This window comes from Aspergillus alliaceus (genome assembly GCF_009176365.1).
Source record: "Aspergillus alliaceus strain CBS 536.65 unplaced genomic scaffold BDW43scaffold_11, whole genome shotgun sequence".
Taxonomy (NCBI): domain Eukaryota; kingdom Fungi; phylum Ascomycota; class Eurotiomycetes; order Eurotiales; family Aspergillaceae; genus Aspergillus; species Aspergillus alliaceus.
This window is the reverse complement of record NW_022474694.1, coordinates 552,398-570,862: the sequence shown is the minus strand read 5'-3', so window position 1 is coordinate 570,862 and position 18,465 is coordinate 552,398. Positions and strand designations below refer to the sequence as shown.

At 46.8% G+C, this 18,465-nt stretch overlaps 7 protein-coding genes across 7 annotated transcripts; 4 read left to right on the top strand and 3 right to left on the bottom strand.

Annotated features, from left to right (window-relative positions):
• Positions 1-144: 144 nt before the first annotated feature.
• On the top strand, positions 145-1,198 carry BDW43DRAFT_309099 (SDR family NAD(P)-dependent oxidoreductase; the record flags this gene model as incomplete). The annotated part of the gene is made up of 3 exons (XM_032046645.1): positions 145-568; positions 629-975; positions 1,052-1,198. The coding sequence occupies 3 exons, from the start codon at positions 145-147 to the stop codon at positions 1,196-1,198; spliced, it is 918 nt and encodes a 305-aa protein (XP_031902607.1).
• A 3,626-nt stretch (positions 1,199-4,824) lies between these two features.
• BDW43DRAFT_298793 (MFS transporter) lies at positions 4,825-6,623 on the top strand (the record flags this gene model as incomplete). The annotated part of the gene is made up of 3 exons (XM_032044616.1): positions 4,825-5,082; positions 5,150-5,911; positions 5,976-6,623. The coding sequence occupies 3 exons, from the start codon at positions 4,825-4,827 to the stop codon at positions 6,621-6,623; spliced, it is 1,668 nt and encodes a 555-aa protein (XP_031902606.1).
• A 1,011-nt stretch (positions 6,624-7,634) lies between these two features.
• Positions 7,635-9,149, top strand: BDW43DRAFT_309097 (uncharacterized protein; the record flags this gene model as incomplete). Its single annotated transcript, XM_032046644.1, has 1 exon — positions 7,635-9,149. One exon carries the CDS (start codon positions 7,635-7,637, stop codon positions 9,147-9,149), a length of 1,515 nt encoding a protein of 504 aa, XP_031902605.1.
• A 647-nt stretch (positions 9,150-9,796) lies between these two features.
• BDW43DRAFT_309096 (uncharacterized protein) lies at positions 9,797-10,108 on the bottom strand (the record flags this gene model as incomplete). The annotated part of the gene is made up of 1 exon (XM_032046643.1): positions 9,797-10,108. One exon carries the CDS (start codon positions 10,106-10,108, stop codon positions 9,797-9,799), a length of 312 nt encoding a protein of 103 aa, XP_031902604.1.
• Positions 10,109-11,917: 1,809 nt separating this feature from the next.
• BDW43DRAFT_318164 (sugar phosphate isomerase/epimerase family protein) lies at positions 11,918-12,916 on the bottom strand (the record flags this gene model as incomplete). The annotated part of the gene is made up of 1 exon (XM_032048659.1): positions 11,918-12,916. The coding sequence occupies one exon, from the start codon at positions 12,914-12,916 to the stop codon at positions 11,918-11,920; it is 999 nt and encodes a 332-aa protein (XP_031902603.1).
• Positions 12,917-14,069: 1,153 nt separating this feature from the next.
• On the top strand, positions 14,070-14,875 carry BDW43DRAFT_309094 (putative sexual development protein (LsdA); the record flags this gene model as incomplete). Its single annotated transcript, XM_032046642.1, has 3 exons — positions 14,070-14,129; positions 14,223-14,334; positions 14,619-14,875. The coding sequence occupies 3 exons, from the start codon at positions 14,070-14,072 to the stop codon at positions 14,873-14,875; spliced, it is 429 nt and encodes a 142-aa protein (XP_031902602.1).
• A 1,155-nt stretch (positions 14,876-16,030) lies between these two features.
• BDW43DRAFT_269554 (polysaccharide lyase family 1 protein) lies at positions 16,031-17,884 on the bottom strand. The gene is made up of 3 exons (XM_032041248.1): positions 17,630-17,884; positions 16,882-17,529; positions 16,031-16,826 (listed from the first exon to the last, which is right to left on the bottom strand). Exons 2-3 carry the CDS (start codon positions 17,355-17,357, stop codon positions 16,157-16,159), a joined length of 1,146 nt encoding a protein of 381 aa, XP_031902601.1. The 5' UTR covers positions 17,358-17,529; positions 17,630-17,884; the 3' UTR covers positions 16,031-16,156.
• Between the last annotated feature and the right edge of the window lie 581 nt (positions 17,885-18,465).

Sequence of the window (18,465 nt, the reverse complement as noted above, 5' to 3'; positions counted from 1 at the left end):
GATATAAGAAAGGAAACATCGTCGGTAAAAATTCCCCGACAACTGAACCTCGGAGTTAATTGAACCACGTCAATTCATTCCCCCCGCAATCTCACTACACTACCAAGTATTGTTTTCCCCCAGGCCCCTGTACACCAGCCCACAATGCTACAAATCAATCTCGATCAAACCCTCGTCACACAGGCGTCTGGAAAGGTCGTCCTAATCACCGGCGCCGCCAATGGCATCGGCGCAGCAACAGCCTCGCTCTTCAACGCCCACGGCGCCAAAGTAGTGATATGCGACCTAGAAACATGCCAGAACACCGCTAAAAACCTCATATCCACATTCCAAAGCCCAGAAAATGCCCTCTTCATCGCAGCCGACATCCTCAATTGGGACCAGATGACCGCGCTCTTTAAGCGCGCGGCGGTACATTTCGGGCCCGTCGACATCGTCATCGCCAACGCAGGGACGATGGAAACGCAGCCTGTCCTGGACCTAACAGATGTAGACGAGGAGGGTATTCTCAAGGAATCGACAGAAGGATTCAAGGTACTTGATATCAATATAAAGGGGACAATGAACAGTCAGTACACTCCCCCTAATCTACTGACAACCCCTTACACCACGTTAACAATATCTTAAGCCCTGAGACTCGCTCTCCACCACATGAAATCCAACCCCTCGGCATCAGGATCCAAATCCATTGTCCTAATGGCCTCTACGTCCAGTTACTTCGGCGGCACCGGTGTAACCGCCTACGTGACCTCCAAGCACGGCGTCTTGGGTATGCTACGCTCCTCGCAGGATGTCGCCGCCCAACACGGGATCCGGGTTAATGCCGTTGCGCCTTTCTTCACGCCGACGCGCCTTACCGCGGGGTTCGCGCAGGAGTGGGAGGAGGCTGGGCTGGAGGCGAATACGCCCCAGCGTGTGGCGGAGACGATTGCCTATGTTGCGATGGATGGGGGGAGGACGGGGTCGTGTGTTCTTGTGCGTTTCCCCCTACCCCCCACCCCCTTCTTAACCCACTTTCATCGTTTGTGGGTGGTTTTGCTAATGTGTTTAGGTGGCGGGGAAGTATTTAAGGGAAATGGAAGAGACGATTACGGGGTTGATTCCGAGGTGGGTCGGGGAGGATGTGGAGGAGTTTATGGGGAGGGCGATGCGGTTTTTTGTTGATATTGGGGGGTATGTGTTGCCGAAAATTCTTTAGGTTGAATTTTGTCTGGGCTGGGATGTTGGACGGTCTTAGAGGTATCGTTATCTTGTACCTTTTCTCCCCTTGTTTTTAAAACTGGGATAGGAGTTCATGGAATCAAGCCGATGGTGAGGTTAAGTGAGGCGGTACGTGGGTGGAGATTTTGTTAGCGACGACCTATTCAACAGTCGCAGTTCCCAGAATGTTACAAACATAGGGGAGAAAATAAATGGGATACATATTAGAGGGTTTTATAAACTTGGCCAAGAACGAAATAATTCAAATCAAAGTTGCGAAATATATCCTGTAGGCTGAACCTAAGATATTTTTAGCTTTCCCTGGCAGAGCGTCAACCTTGGTATCTCAAGCCAAGATAGCTCATTATGCTCGGTAACCGAGCGCAATATAAGATCCACAGGCATATAAGGAGTAATGAATTGCTAATTGTATATATGTAAGGATGCTGCCTAGCCTTGGGTGCTTGTTGAGCGTACGTGGCATTGAACTAAGTCAAAAGCTGGAGCTGCTCGGGGAAAGTTGATCGAGATCAGCATTGACTACAATAAAACTAAATACCTGATAGACGTATCTACCGCTAGAGAGCACAGAATCCAGCCTGCCGCCTTAATGACTCGGTCTACCTTTGTGCATGCGTGTCGGACAATACAACAGTACAATGATATCCATTTCTCTTAAAACTGGACTAATGACAAAAAGCAAAGGCATGAAAACCATTCGAGGCATTCGGGGTTCAAGCCTGCAGCAACCCCAAGGGTCAGTCTGAGATGTTAGGCTTGGTATAGGGGCGACGAAACACTTAGATGCCAGCCCTGGCTTCACTTTTTGTAACAAGCAACCCGAATAAACATAAAGGAAACTTCTGATTGGCAGCTTTGTGAAGCGAAAGATTGCTGGCAGTGCAGCTCAAATCACAGAGGCAACATTACCGGGTCCGATGGGCGATTACTCTACGACCCATCTATATAGCAGTCTTCATATACTTATATTTCTGGAACCTCGTGAAGTTATCCTTGCTACTCATACACTACATCTTTCCACAGCTGCGACGTAAATCCCGTTGGCGATATGGAGCATCCATCTTCGTATATCTATTCAAGATCAAACTCCGATACGACGCCTAGGTAGAGACGAAACTTATGTTATCTCTTAAACCAGAAAAAGATGGCGACCGCTTCACCATTATCCAGCCGGAGAAGAGGCCCTCTATGCAGGTACACTCAACGACGGTCGAGTAAAACCAGCAGCAATAGGCGGCGTCAACCAAATATTCAGACCACTCAGACAACAGCAAAAAAAGTAATCCCACATTTCCAAGGTGGTGGCTTCGTCGTCTTTGACGCTCGAGAGATGTCCTACGGAGTCCTCTCACGCACCATAAACAAATACTTCGACGGTGCAAAGGTCTTCTGCCCCGACTACTGCCTGGCAAGTGCCCCGTAGAGCTACTTTCCTGCGCAGTTCCAGGACGCCGTAACGTCATACTGCTACCTGCTGGATGAGCTGGAGATTACATCTGTTTCTGCCGCATGATTCATTTAGATATTTCTGCTTTTTGGCTTCGAAGGGACACAGTATATGAGAAAGTACTTCAAGTTTGTTCAATCGAGAAACATATGGAGAACCACAAAGCGCACTCTTTCTGGGCTAGACAAAGATTAGGCTCTCGAGAAATCTTTCCAATCAATTTTGGCCAATCAACCGACTTCTGTCAGATTTAGTTCGCATATGCAGGGGCATAAATAAATGACAAGCAGTTAGGACGATCATTTACCTGAGATGGAGCGTTGATCATTGAGACGTCTCGTATGCGATCAGATGCCCATTGGCTCGCTCGTCTCGGGCAGTTATGCGTCTAGCCCTATGGTAATCTCTACATGCTTGGGTAAATCACGTCCAGCTGCTACGGCAACCACAAGGGTTTTAACATCGTTAAATACCTCGGTAGGAAGTAGCACGAACAGAAGTGGCCTACTGTATGGAAAATGTAGCTTATCAATAATCTACTAGACGGAACAAGTTGGAAATCTATGAACCAGCGCGTCGCATCGAGTATAACATCATCATTAGCGAAACCTGACCAGCCCTTTTTTTTTTTTTTTTTGCTACATGGTCGCCACACATTAAAGTGCTGTTTCCAGCTCCCCGGAGACCTAGAGCGCCGAGGAGTAGGTTTATCTGCCACTAGTCCTTAGGAGGTGAGCAATGATGCTCTATGCCTCCGTTCGTGTAAAAAACTCACTGTTGGCTCCACTTGTAGCAGGAGCAGTATTTTGGGAGAGAAAATTAAAAGGTTTGGCATATGACATCCCTCCTGCTACATTTCCTGTGTTCCCTATTTCATGCGGTAGTAAACGCCTATTCAGAGCTACGATTGGCTAGCAAAGAGATGTTGAGTTGCGAACAACAAAGTCGATGCTGCAAGACTAGAACAGGTGCCACTTGAGCTTCATTACGTTTACGGAGAGCTTCGGTCATTACTCAGGATGCATTGGTCAGTAGCATTTAAATCAGAGCAAATTAATTGTTACTTATCCTGCCGGGTAGTCAAAACTATGTATACTGTCCGGTTGGTCCCAACGCGAATCACCCAATTAAAGCTGGAGAATATTCGAATTATGGAAGGAATGTTAAGGTCGGTGCGAGTAGCAGGTAATTATGCTGCAATCTTCAATGACTAAGGAACAATTAAGGCTCAGAATAGCTACTTAATAGGCTACCAACTGCAATTGAAGCACTTACCAAGCTGTAGCCTAATATGAATTCCTTCACAAGTCCTTAGATGGTCTTACTACAGTGTCAATACCTCATTAAAGGAAAATTAGGTTGATTATTGAGGAAAATCCGGGATGTAGGGTTACACCTATTTCTGTCCACTCGTGTTTCAACAAGTTTCCATTTTGGGACATTCTTGAACGATCAGTGGGGATAGTGAGGCGGGGCTAACTGTTGTCTTACATCACAGCTTTCTCTCTAAACGTACCTCACCTCAGTATAGTGACGTCTCTTGCAGAGTAGCTCGCAAAAAAATATCCCAACGATGAGTTGTACAACTACAAGAGCGCTTGGCCGGGGGTCAAGCGCCCGGAAGGGTTCATTCCAACCACATGTCGACTGACTCGACCACAATTACAGAGACGCGAGAGCTCACAAATCACCCCAATAGCTTTCTCGCTGTTGTGAAGTTGCTAGAACCTGTCCAGTCCCCCCTGTGATATTCCACATACCAACCGACTATTAAGCGAATCATGGTCCCAAATGTGAGCAGTAGCGGTAAATCTTCTCTCGACTGGAATGTAGGACACCAATGATCGGCGCAGATCATCAGCTTTTATCCTCTCTAGAAGCCCCGAGAGTACGTATCACTTGTGTCAATGCGCCCAGGACTTTGCAATATAGTAAATGTTCCGATATCGACACCCCTTGCATGGATGCTATCCCCGCTCCTTAAATAAGTTCTATAAAGTCATATATCGCGATATTCCGTTCTGCCCCAAAGATTCTTTCTTTTGTTGTCAATATTTCATTTCCTGTCAACTGGACTGACTGATACTGTGTATAGGCAGTACGCTTTCTAAACTTCTTGTGTCAGATAGTATTCTCATTGCGAATTTACATAACCAATGGGCGTGGAGTCCATTGATGTTTACCATACGGATAATGTGCCGGGACCGAATACCTACCCTGAAACCAGCCAGCAATGTTTGGTTACTTCGCATGCTTCGGACTTTGCCGAGGCGACTCAATATACACACCGAGAAGATACCACGAGAGGACCTGAATGGACACCAGGCGTGAGAGAGTGGCTCGTCACGATATGTATCTCAATCTTAGTAATGATGGATGCGTTTAACATGACTGTGGTCATTCCCCTAATACCAGTATGTTATGTCTACACAAAAGGGGCGGAGCGGGAAGGTCCCAGATTCTGACCTGGACGTTGCGTAGGGTTTCTCGGACGTCTTCCGACAACCTCTTGAAAACACCCTTTGGGTAAATACTTCCTACCTTATTGGCAATGCTTCTGGCCAAGCTGTTTTTGCCATGTTAGCCGAAGTACTTGGACACGGATCTGTTTTACTTTCGTCTGCTGTTCTCGCAACAAGTGGTACGGGCATATGCGGCGGTTCGTTGAACCTATCTGTGCTGGTAGCGGGTCGATTCGTCCAAGGGATTGGTGGAGGAGGGGTGATGGGAGTTTCGCTTTTGATTATCTCCGACCTTATTCCGAAGTCGCATTGCGTCCAATTTTCTACTTACGTATTTCGCGCACAGGTGATTGGTATGATCATAGGCTCCATCGCTGGCGGGGTGTATCATGACTACACTACTTATATTTGGGCTTTCTATTCAAGTTTTGTGTTCTGCGCGATTGGGCTCTTGGTGATTCCATTTGCACTTGACCTAAAGGGGCACGGTCAGGAAAGCAAGGGGACTCATACGGGAAGTTTCCGTACAATGGACTGGATAGGGGCCCTGTTGATCCTTCTTAGTATTGGATCTCTACTTACAGGAATCAGCTGGGGTGGGACGCTGTATGCCTGGGATAGCTGGCAGATATTGTTACCGATTTGCATTGGTGGCAGCCTAATGGTCATTTTGGCCCTTTTTGAGACAATGTGGGCCACGCAGCCAATGTTCAGCTCAAAGGTGTTTCGGGACCTCCCGTCAATAATGCTGCAGACAGGCGGTTTTCTGCATGGATTCATTGTCAGTCTACCCTGAGTTAGCTAGACCTGCTTGGAAGGAGGATGACAGCTAATGATAACTTCAGGTTTCTTCTCACCTCCATTGCCTGTCGCTGTATCTCATCTTCGTCAAGTCCCTCAATAGTACATGGATAGGACTGAGTCTAGTTGCTCTTACGGGTCTAGCTGTACCTACCCTCATGATATCGGGCACAGGGCAGCTGTTTCGGCGGCCACACCTTTCTGCCTGGATTGCTCGTATAGGTTGGTTGTTTACTATTACCGCGACGGGATGTTCCATCTTGCTCAACACATCGATCCCGACAATAGGTTGGCTGGTTATCTTCCTGACTGCGGGACTGGGTTATGCTCTGCTTTTATTGGGACATAACGTTTGCATCCATATAAATGCTCTGCAGGTCTACCCTAGTCGAGAAAACGGTGAGAGTGGGAAGGTCTCCACCTCGTCCATCCTGATCTACTCGATACTACGCACATGGGGCATGTGCATCGCCATACCCATCAGCGGAACTATCATATTCAACTACCTATATGCAAGAGACATCCCTGATGTATCGATCGGGTATACGGCTCGCCACCCTTGGGGATACCTACCCCAGGAACAAAAGGCCGCTTACGTCGGCGCACTTCGAGCCCTCTGGCAAGGGTACACGGGCATCGCCGCTTTGGGAGGAATATCGTCTTTATTTATTCGGTCTGCAAGTGGAGCATAAATGCCTGCTTGTCTTTATAGTGTAATAGTAGTCCAATGACATCCTCAAATGTGGTCAAATATACAGGCGACACATCTCACGCCTCGATATCTGTAACCGTCTCGCGAAGCAACCACTCATAAGAGAAGATCGAACTGAACTGCGTCAACTGTTCGCTCTTCTTCGATGCGAGCAAAGCCAATCAGAGCACCGTTTAGGTTAGCGTGCAGGATGCATCAAGGATTTCGGATGTGTCCGCGCCGAGCGCGCTCTTCGCTCTCTGTCTCATTAAGGTTATGAATAGCCCACCGACCTTATTTCCTTCCCAACCCCGTGCCCTGCCATACCCTACTTCTTCCTCCGTAGCATCTTCAATAAAAGAAAAATAACCCACCCATGCAGCAAGTCAAAAACACTCTCGGTAAAGTAAGCGACCAAAAAAGAAAAAAGGAAACGATTCACAATTACCTCCTCCCTCAAACTAATGAACGCCCGTCCCCACAAGAAACGTCGAACTCCATTTGCTCAAAACCCTTGGCACAAAAGCATGCGTGGCTCAACTTGCCTTACCGCAAGAACCACGACGTACGATGTGTTGTATATTGCAGCGCGCTCCCCCCAAAAATAGCTAGTTGGTCCTCCCTTTATGGCGCCTTTCCCCTTTTGCTTGCCTTGCTTTTGACTTTGGGTGAGATTTCAGCCTCGTGCGCCGCCTTTGGGCACCGACCTGATTTAGTGTGCACATCTCTCTCTCTTGTCTCTGCCTGAGAAGGCCGTTTATGATATATTAGATTTTAGTTTCTGCCTTTTATCTTTTCTTGTTATTGTGTTCTTGACGAGACGTGATTTCTGTTTGTTTGTTTTTCTTTCTTTCTTTCTACATCTCTTTGTAGTATTAATATTGGGGTATTTTTTTTTTCTACGACTATTTCTTCCTCTTCTTGATTTTTCTCAACTGATCGATACCTTAAACCGTTTAATTTATACCCAAATACATAACTAAACCCAACACCCCAAAAAAAAACCAACAAAATGTCCCTCAAACACACAGTTCCCCTATCATCAACATCGTCACCACCACTTTTCTTCACAACCCTCCAGCTCCTCACTCTTATCTTGATCCTGTCCATCGTCGGCAAAAGGATCACAACCCTCCTCCTCGCCTCCGTATTCACCTTTTGGTTCAAGACCAGACTCACCCTCTACCAGGAGTATGTCGAGGAGCGGCGGTCAACTCGGCGGGAACGAGAGCGCCAGCTCCGGAGACAGGAGGTGAGGACTATCTCGGCGGCGATTGTGGAGCAGTTACTGAGAAGTGACACTGGTGTTTCGGCCGTGGGTAAGGAGGAGGTTGGGAGTGAAATGGCGAAGATGGTTAATGGCGTGAAGGATGAGGTTAAGGTTAATGGGATTATGCATGAGGTTGGTGAGGGCGAGGTTGAGGGTGAGAGTGAGGTGGCTTTTGGAGAGATTGATGGGGGTGTGGTTGTTGGGGTGGAGGTTTGTGAGGATCTGGTTCACGAACAGGGGGACGAGGAGTCTGTGAAAGTTGGAGAGGTGGAGGAGTTGGAGGGGGAGAAGGAGGTTCTAGGAGAGTGGTGGGATGAGGAGGTTGAGGAGGAGGTCGGGGTGGCTGACTTTCATGAGGATCCTGTTGAGCAAGATGCGTTCGAGGAGAAGCTGGAGGCTGATGTCGTTGAGGAGAAGGTAGAGGTGACTTCCGCACAATGGATTGATGATATCACTGAGCACCAAGAGGAGAAGCAGGGGATTCAGGATCAGAAGGCGCAGGAGATTGCAGAAGTGCCCCAGGCCAAGCAGGATGACGCCCGTGAGGAAGAACAGAAGACGGAAAGCAACACACGGGAAGAAGAAAAGCAAGTCACCGAGGCATGGGAGGAGGTGGAGGACGAGAAGCGAGAAAAACAGGAGAATCCTGCTGAGGAGAAGAGCGCCGTCCAAGAAGACACACCCAAAGTTGCTGAAAGCCTTCAGCAGCCCGAGCTCGAGAAGGAGGTCGAAAAGCGTGAGCCAAAACCAGTCGAGTCAAAACCCGGCGGGCTATCTCAATCACGCTGGAGCAGCTCCAAAAAAGTACTTGATCCACGAGCGACTACCTTCCAGCCAACGGAATTTAAGACCAGTGCGAAAAGCCATTATCAGTATTCCGTCCCGACAACAACTCGTCCTCAATCCTCCACGCCGCTTGCATACAGCTCCATTGGGATTTTGTCATCGTCAAGTACTAGCTCTCCCTTGTCTGCTTACTCCCAGCCGAGCATCTTTAGCTCCATGGGGAGAAGTACGCAGAGCTCAACCCCATCTTATGATGATTACGCCCAGAGCCCTTCCTATGGGTATACCTATGCCACTACTTCCTCTTATGGGAATTCACCCTCCTATACCAATTCATCGACCTATGCGAATACGTCTTCTTACGCGAATACTTCCTCGTATGGGAATACTTCAGCTTATGGAAATTCGTCTTACAGTTGTTACACTCCGAGTCCTTACTACAGCAGCTATAACTATGCATCCGCGAGTTGAGGAGGGGGGACGGAATCACCGGAAGCTAGAAGCAGCAGATACCGTCGAGGGTGGTCGGAACAATTTTTGACATTCGCGGGATTCTGTGACACAAGAAAAAAAAAAAGCGAAAAAAAGGCGCCGATACTGCTTCATTTTACTTTCTATTGATTGTCTTCCTCCTACCGTTGAGCGTTTCACTTTTTTTAATTGCATTAGCGACTAGCGTGTTGTTATACAATTTTCGTTCTTAGACACTTGTGTGTACAACTTTCTTCGGAAGCTTTTCAGAGCAGAATAGGTGGTTTTTCTTAATTATTCAATAAAATGCGCTCTACAAAGTAATATAGTGTGATGAAATTAACCGCTTAAAGCAGAACCCCCGAGTGTGGGATTGGCAGTAGAGCATGAGCAGGTACACTACGCAAAAATGAGCCGCTCTTGCCTCTCAATTATGATAGTATCACGTTGGATTATCCATTCCCCCCAAAGCAAAAGGTACATGAGACTTGTTGAATATTAAACTTCTCCTAATGAGAAGATGTGTGTCCATATGCCAGTCCCACGCCCTTCCCACTCATACAAAATTATTAACCACAAGCACCATTTGCTCAATGAACCTTCAATAATATGATGAGCAGACAACAGAATGAAAGAAATATAGTAGATCAGATGGGATAAAAGGCCTTCTCTTTTGCAATATCACTTAATTCAGTGAATGCACCTGAGTTTGATGGAGCAGTGCCAAAGAAAGGATAAGGTGTCGGTACTCTCCTCAAGGGACTTCCAAACTGCTCAGTCTCGGACTCCGAAACAGTCTCAGACTCCAAAATTGAAGACTTAGTCGCAAGAGGGGCAGGAGCCTCAGAGGGAGGAAAATCCACAGACTTGCGAGGATCGACCTGCTCGATCTTCTTGGACGTTCTTCTGTGATGCCTAAGCTTGGAGAGCCAAGCGTGGAGTATGTGTCCGACCGCCATGGCAGAGCTTATTGTCTTGAGTGTACAATGTACGAGTAAATAAGAGAGAGAGAGAGAGAGAGAGAGAGTGTGTGTGTGTGTGTGTGTGTGTGTGTGTGTGAGAGAGAGAGAGTGAGAGTCAATGTGTGGGGGTGGGTTTGGGGTCAAGGAGTTGTAAGAGACTAGTGAAAACGCATGATGGAGGTTTTATAGTATGTCTGATTTAGTCAGATAGTCCTCAGAAGCAACTCGGGTAGCGAGAAAAGCTTAAACTACTCGTTGTGCAAATTTACTCCATGATGAGCACATAGGGGCGTATGCTCTAAAGTCGAAACTCTAGAAGATCTATATAATTCTCTACGACGACATCCAAGTAAACTGGGATGTACTGTGTGACTCAGAGTCTCATTATATCTCCGTTAGATTATACAATCACGAGTAGCACTAAACATTTTCTAGCCTTATATCTGATATCATCCCATTATTCAACTCACCCATTTGCTTTCATGATTCCTTTGCCTTAGGCCAAAGTGGGACTCATTCTTTTGGCCACCACGATACCCTGTCTTCTCGCGGCTCCAAGCATATGGAATCCTCGCGACATCCCCCTTCCCGATGGCTTGCCTAATCCCCGCGAAGAGCAGCTGAAGACAATCCAATTAAAAGCACATGGTACACTCCCCAACACCCCTTTTCCCCCCCAAATTAGTAACGATGGAATCACCAATCTCCAACTAGTAGCCTTGAATGAATTACTCTTAAACATCGCCAAAAAAGTAGATAGTTATCAGTTCCTGAACCCCCAGACTCGAAAGGCCATCATTGAAGCCCTACCAGCAATTCTCACCTTAAGCCTACGTCCCAGCTAGATCTTAAATAATATTCTCTAATCAATACACCAGCAAAAAGTACACGCCTTGACCGCCAATAACCGCCGGTGTTTGAACAAATACCCTGTCCCCGGTGCAGACACAATTTAGCCACCGATGCGGAACATCAGACTATATACCGGCTATCTTTTTAAACGGAATCTGTAATGTTTCGGTCAAAAGCTCTTAGCTATAAATTAGTAAAGTGTTAATAGTAGAAAAGAAGTACAAATCAGCTTCATTTTAATAGCCATCTACTGCTTGATTCTTAGCATTCTTATTGTATCCTTAATTAAAGTTAGTTAACAGGTCTTCAACCCTGTATTGTAGACGTCCTTACCAAAAGACGCTGTTTAAATAGTCACACAGTACGCCTGGGGTCATCAGGTGTGGCAGGCATGCAGAAGAAACGAAGCAGATAAGGAGCCAGAATGGAGGCCACGCGTATACCTAATAGTGAGGCAGCAGGACAGCACTGTGGCAGGTATTTTAGTTGATTTTATGCTTTTTCGTTGTGGTAATATGCTGATCTCATATGTCTACTAATTAGGACTGAGGACCTACATGATATGCAGTTTAGATTCTGTCTCACTGGTGAGATGCCTGCATAGCTAAATATTCAGTAGTTGGGCTTTATCAGTCTGATAGAGTCTTGATTATCTGTTTAATTACTTAAGTCTATATACCTTGTTTACTCCAGCTTACTTACAGTATTTGTAACTACAGATTCTGCGAAGGAAAAGTAAGAGAAATCAATGATAGATAAATAGACAAGTATCCAAGGCAAACAAGGTTATTCTTTAGGTAATCCAATAATTGCCTCAAAAATAGATAGCTATAATAAGAAAGTATAGAAGATGATACTGCTATCTTATATACTAGATTAGCTTATATATTGAGCAGCTATTTTAAAAGAACTATCTTAAATTATATTTAAGCTAGTACCTTATAAGATATTCTTCTATATATTGCTATTAATTACTAGCAGTGCGTCTTGTAGCTTGCGCCAGGACTGCCTGCCGCGCTGGGCAGCAGTTACTGACTGAAACTCAGCTACCCGCATTCTCCGGTCAAAAGTTTCTAATGAGACCCAGCCATTGAAACCTTTATCTGCAATCCAGGACTTTACAACTTCTTGTAGTGGCATATATGCACCCAGCTGGGTCTCCAGGGGAAATGGTCGAGCATGCCGTGACCAGATAAACTGCGGCGCTTCACCTTCAAGATACCACGGATGGGATGTTGAAAAGGGAGGATCAAATCGTTCACCGTCTGAGAGTTGCACGTAGAAGATATTATCCAGAGGACAATGGTCTTGAAGATCGCGCAGTGACACTCGTAGATTATGATCCGCGTTAGGTAGTTTACCATCCGGATCAAATGGACTGGCCCATAGTTTGGTGAGCTCGTGGAAGCTATCCAGGCAGAGCCCAAAGTTCGGTCGATCCACAGCTTGCGTGATGCGTAACGCGCTCTGCCATGTCGAACAATGGGTCGACCATGACATAGGCTCATATGCAATGGCGACAATCGGCTGTTGGGCACTGGCAATGTCTGCCAGCTGCTGTAGCTCCGAGACGACCACTGCCTCCTCTCCCGTGCTGTCGCTGCTATATTGCGCAGGCACTTGGAGGTACGTCGCTTCAAGGATTCTCGCTATGTTGATCCACTTCTTGGCGGTTTCCAGCCTTCCCTCGAGGGGTGAGTTGTGACCCTCAAAGTTCTCGAACGGAGCCAGCGATAGGATTTCTACCTGATGTGTTTCACATATCCTCCGAATATCCTCCGCTGCCTCGGAGAAGGATAGTTCTTTTGTCCGGGCGTACACTTCCAGATCAGAGAAGACAATTTCAATCCCCGCAAAACCGTGAGAAGCTGCGACTATGATTTTGTGGTCAAGCAGGTGAGAAGGGTGCTGGCCCAACGACAAACTGCTGATCGCTAATTTGTTGCCGAACATGTTCGCGGGTAGGATATGAAAGTGAAAGTGGCAACACGGGACATCACCTATGATTTACATGCTATTTGAATGTGTTGCCGGAAATCGATTTCCGCAACGGAAGAAGCAAAGATGAATTGATTCCCTTCATTTTCCGTAGTGAGGCTGCAACGTATGTCCGAATAAAATGTATCTGCGCTTATAATCCTGGTATTTGATTTCCAAAGAGGCTATGCAGGTTCGTTCCTCCCATCTCACGTGTAATGATTCTATACACCTTGATAATATGCATAAATTATACCTAAGTGGCGATCTAACGAAACATCAAACGTAGAGAAGGAAGAGAGAAAGAAAGAAAGGAAGAATTCTATTATACAGAAACTGTGGAATCTTGTATTGTAGGATCAGATTAACAGCCAATAGAGCAAGAGAAGAGAACGAAAGTCTATACTAAATACTACATACTCACATGCAGTACACACGCCCAAGCTACATGTGCAATTTAGGGTGAAAGACAGGGAGCACTCAGTCAGCATACGAGCTGTACCCTATAATATTATGGTACGCTGGTCTAATATGATCTTCCAAGGAACATTTATCGCCGATGAGAGGCTTACGCATCTAATTCCTAATGAACAGACTAAAATGAATAACCTTATCCGCGCAGAAATATAGTGTCCTGCCTTATACAATGACCAGCCACAAAGACGTAGCAATAAAATGTGGTAAAACAAAAAGAACGGCGAAAGTCCAAATATCACATTAATGGTGTCAGACATGCATTGGTGAAAAGCACAAGGCTCAGTATCATGAAGGTCATCGGCTATACCCGGAGGTGCGTTTATAACTAGCGTCGACAAGAGCGCGTTACTGTTTCAACCAACAAGCAGGTGGGATATCCGGTGCGTACTTGTCACCGTAGAAGTTGAATTCCACAAGTGCAACGGTCCCGTCCGTGGAATATGCACTGGAACAGAACTGATAGATCCCCGCTGGTTCATGGGCCAGGTTGTTGAGGCACTGGATGAAGTGTCCCTTGACTGGCTTGATCTTGATGAGGAACGCCCTCCAGTTGACATTTTTGAGGAGCTTCAGGAAGCCACATCTCCTGCATGGAGAGCATGTATCTGGTACATTCAATCGATCCTAGTCCAATGGTTGACTGTCCAAAACCATGGGTCCCATGTCTACAGTGGTTAAACTCCGTCACGGAGAACCTGCTCGTGTTGTTCAGGTAAGACGGTATCAGGTAAAGGCGGAGATTCACTAAAATTACACGGTTGAACCCCTGGTGGCGGAGTGCTATCCAGCTCTGATTGCAACCAAGACCACTATCAAAAAAGCCAACCAGGCCGCTCGTGAGTATCTCCGGGAGGAGCTGGGCCCCAAACACCTTGCGCGGAAATGGGATGGGGTATACAGGACTGGTGGCAATATCCGTATTTGAGCCATCTACAGAGACTACACCAACAATGTTAAGGCTATTGTACGGGTAGAAGAAATATTGATGAATGATGAAGAGGTTGACAACCCTGGTGTAGAGATATAACTACTGTTGTGCTAGATAGATATTATTGTATAATAACCCGGTAACTATTAGAGTGACATAGCCTACCAGTTTACCTGATTGCTGGAACCTAGCCCTAACCTAGACCCAACCGGTGGCAGATACCCGAAATACATCCCTCCGTGTTGTCCCGGGTGATCATAGTAACGTGCATAGTGATTGTGCAAAAGGCATTGCGGTTGAATCCGCATCCCAAGGAGAGTAACTGCCTCAAACACTTCATCATAAACCCAATCCAGCCCTGCCGCTACCAGTTCCCCATAGCCGACTTTGACGCAGCCATCGCTCTGGCCGCTACATTCACCGGCATCCTCCTGGGCACATTACAAGACGTAGTCGTGCGACTTGCAGGTAACAATGATGTCGACCTTACCCGAGTTATGGCCGCGACAATCGGTAACGAAGGGGAGTGAAAAACAGGGTTGGTTCAGAGTTAACCAGGGCAATATACTAAGCGAACTACCTACCTTAACAACCAGCGATGCAAGTTTTGTCTTCACTGCTGTTCAAGCGTTTAAAGTTCCTGGGCCTTACCTAATTTGCACGATATCGCCTTGCATACATTCCGGACGCTGAAGATCCGTACGTCGCGAGCCGAAGACGCAGGATATTATCGTAAACTGGGGGTTGGAGTATGACCTTGCTACAGATAAGTTTTGGTTTACGTATGTGAATCACTTTATTGAGCCTATTGTAGAGCTGCTGAAGATCGAGGCCAAAGAAGGTGGTGGGAAGGTCGTTGCGAAAGCTCTTTTCCCGCATGAGGAGAATTTGATGAACTGGGTTGACTATCGCTACAGTGACTGGGAGCGGTGAGCCGTTTGCGAATGGTAACGCTGTCATGCAGGAGAAGCTATTTGGGCCTGGTTTGGTTATTGGTAATTGCTTTTTGTTGGTAGTTTTGGTAGAGGTATGTGTCCTCAACTCCCCAGGGATGCATATTAACGCCAGTTATTCGCTACCCATGGGAGTAACTATTGCCATTGAACGCTGTAAGGCAATAGATAGTACACAATGCATTTAGAGTATTGAATGTTTCATGTAAACATCGATCGACAATGATCGTCGGAATTACGTACACACGGTTCGTGAGAAGATCGTAGGTGGGCTGGTGGATGTGTTCGTACATCCTTGCCTCTTGGAGGTATACTTTCGGATCTTATATTAACCTGACAGTTCCACCGACGATCGTGGATCCTGTCAAGCTGGTCTACTAGTAGTTCATGATTATATTGCGAAGTATATAAAAAAGATTCATAAAATTTGATTTAGATATGTTCGGATAATGCCATGCAGCTATGATTGCTATAAATCCTTTCGCGGATATAATATTCTCTGCTATGGTTCTACGTACTACTACTACCTAGTACGATCAGGTCGCTGATAGCTCCCTATACAACTATGTTTGGGCAAATTTTACTCCGGTCCAATGCCTGAATTAGATCGATCGAAGGTTCAACAAAATTAGAGATATACAATATCCTGCAGGGTATTGGCATAATAAGAGATGTCATACATTCCTACCGGTAAGGTCACAAAACACAGAGGCTTCAAACTAGGTTAACATTGTTTGTAGCTTGCTTAGAAAATAGTATTACATAGAATTAGATACACGAAGCTTAATTATCGCCCCTATAACCTTCTACAGTCTCATTCCCACAAATTCCCTAAGTGAAGAACCTTCATTCAATGATTTAGAGCTTGCCCTGGCCGGCATTAGCCATGACCCACCGGGGAATGTTGGAGGCAAGGTGAGCAGGAGCGATGTTCTTGCCAGAGAACTTGGAGATGACAGCGGTATCAGCCTGGCTGAAAGATCCAGAGCTGCCGAAGGCGTTAATCTGGCAAGTACGGCCGAAGACAGATTTGCACTGAGCGTTGGTAGTGGCATCAGGGGCGCTGAAGAGTTGGCCGCTGATGGGGGACTCCACGGGGGCATCGACATTCTGGAAAGCGTTACCCTCGGCAAGGACGTAGCCGCCAGAGCCGATCTCGAAGGCGTGACCCTCAACGTTGTGGAAGTAGTTGTTGACAGCGTGGAGGAGGGTGTTGCCCTGAACCTTGGGCATACGGCCGGAGGTGTTGTAGAAGTAGTTACCCTTCATGGTGACCATGTCGTTGGATCCATCAAGGTAGACACCCCAGTAGTGGTGGCCGTTGCAGGTAGCAGAATAGTCGGAGCGGCCGTCGATGAGGGAATTGGAGATAGTGACACGGTTGTCGGCCTGGGTACCGAGGACGATGTGCTGACGGGCGATACGGGCAGTGGTAACGTGGTCGATCCAGACAAGGTCAGCCTGGTTCAGGGTGATGGCATCACCACCCCAGACATACTGAGGGTTGATGTCAGTGATAGCGATGTTCCTGTACATCAATATTAGTATGGATTGTAGAAGGCTATAAAAGCGAAAATACTCACTGGATGATGACGTTCTTGGCGCCGCTGACGATACGGACACCACGGCCCTTGATGACACCGGCACTGCCCTGGCCAATAAGAGACTTGTTGGAGTTGATGGTGATACCGAGAACACCGGCCTTGTTGTAGGTGATGCGGGACACTTTAGGGGCGTTGGGCTCGTAGTTGTTGCACCAGTTATCCTTGTTGATGGCGAGCTGGCAACCGGAGCCAGTACCCCAAGGAGCACAACCAGAAGTGGTTTCAGTGCCCTCAGTGTGGGTAAAGTCGAAGGTCTTGGTAAGGACGATAACACGCGGCTGGCTGTCACCGAGATATGAGACCAGCTCATCGGTAGTGGATGGGTAAACCGGAGTAGCACTGCCACCACCAGTGACGCCCTTGGCAAAACCCTCAGCAGCACCAGAAACGCCGACGGCGCCAACGGTGCTGGCAAAGGCGGCCGCAGCGGCGGCCAGGACAGACACGTACTTCATGTTGAAAAGAAAGACAAATGGAAAGGAAGGAAGGACTAAAGGGTGAAGTGTAAAGAAAGAATGAGTTGTTAATCCGGTTCAACAGCAGGTAATGGTTGCTAGCTTTATATGTAAGAATCCAATCCTCCGGTGGAGCTGCAAAAGGCAGACACCCTTTTGATCATATCATGTTCTAGAATGGAAGTTAGTGGAGGCTAAACATGAAACGTCCGACAAACGCCGGGGGTGCAGTAGAGTAAAACCAAGTCCCAGTCTTCTGGGGCAAGAAATACCTGAGTAATTTTATACCGAGAGATCCATTCTCTTTAATGGAGGTATGGGTGCTCCACTTCTCCAGCAGTCCGTTACAAACTGAACCGGAACCATTCGGATCACTGGCCGTCGAGAGGTAGGGCAAGAACTACATCTGATGCTTACCCATGTTCCCCTGAATGGAGTTTCTGAGATGTGCCGACCAAGACAGGGCCAGTAATAACCCTTGAAGCTATGTGGCTAAGGTTCATTAACGATGTTTCACGATTGCCACTTCGGGTTTTTTTAGTTCGGTAGTCTAAAAAGTCTAGTCTCGGATGATGCGAAATGAGAATAATGGAGCAGTTTCTCCGGCTTGGCATTTAATTTAAGCAGCCGGAGATCTACCGACACCACGTTTTCAGGTGTCTTTGTACGGATTGGATTCGTACTTGCTAGGATGTGGTGTTCATTCCTCACGGGATCTTTGGATTAGGGTTGGAGACACAACATTGCACCGTGCAGTTGATCAACACTTTAAGGGGACCTCCATTGGTTTTTTCCTTCGTAGTTTTTAAACTCTATATTTCCGGTTCATCCAAGGGCATTATGTTTTTATTTTTCCATAAGGTCTCCCATTCCAATCGCTTGGGAGCCCCGAAATAGAATGGTATGCAGGCATACGGAGCAATATCTCCTTTTGTAGCGTTGTGGACATCCAAACTCAGCAACGGTGTGAAATCGATCCACAGTGGGCCTCTCAGCTTTTCGGTTCCTGATGATATCAGATCCGCATGAACACCTTCTCCATTGTGAAAAGCTCAGTGGGGATAGACTGTTAGAAACAGTCATACGAAAGTTGAATTCTGAGCTATCC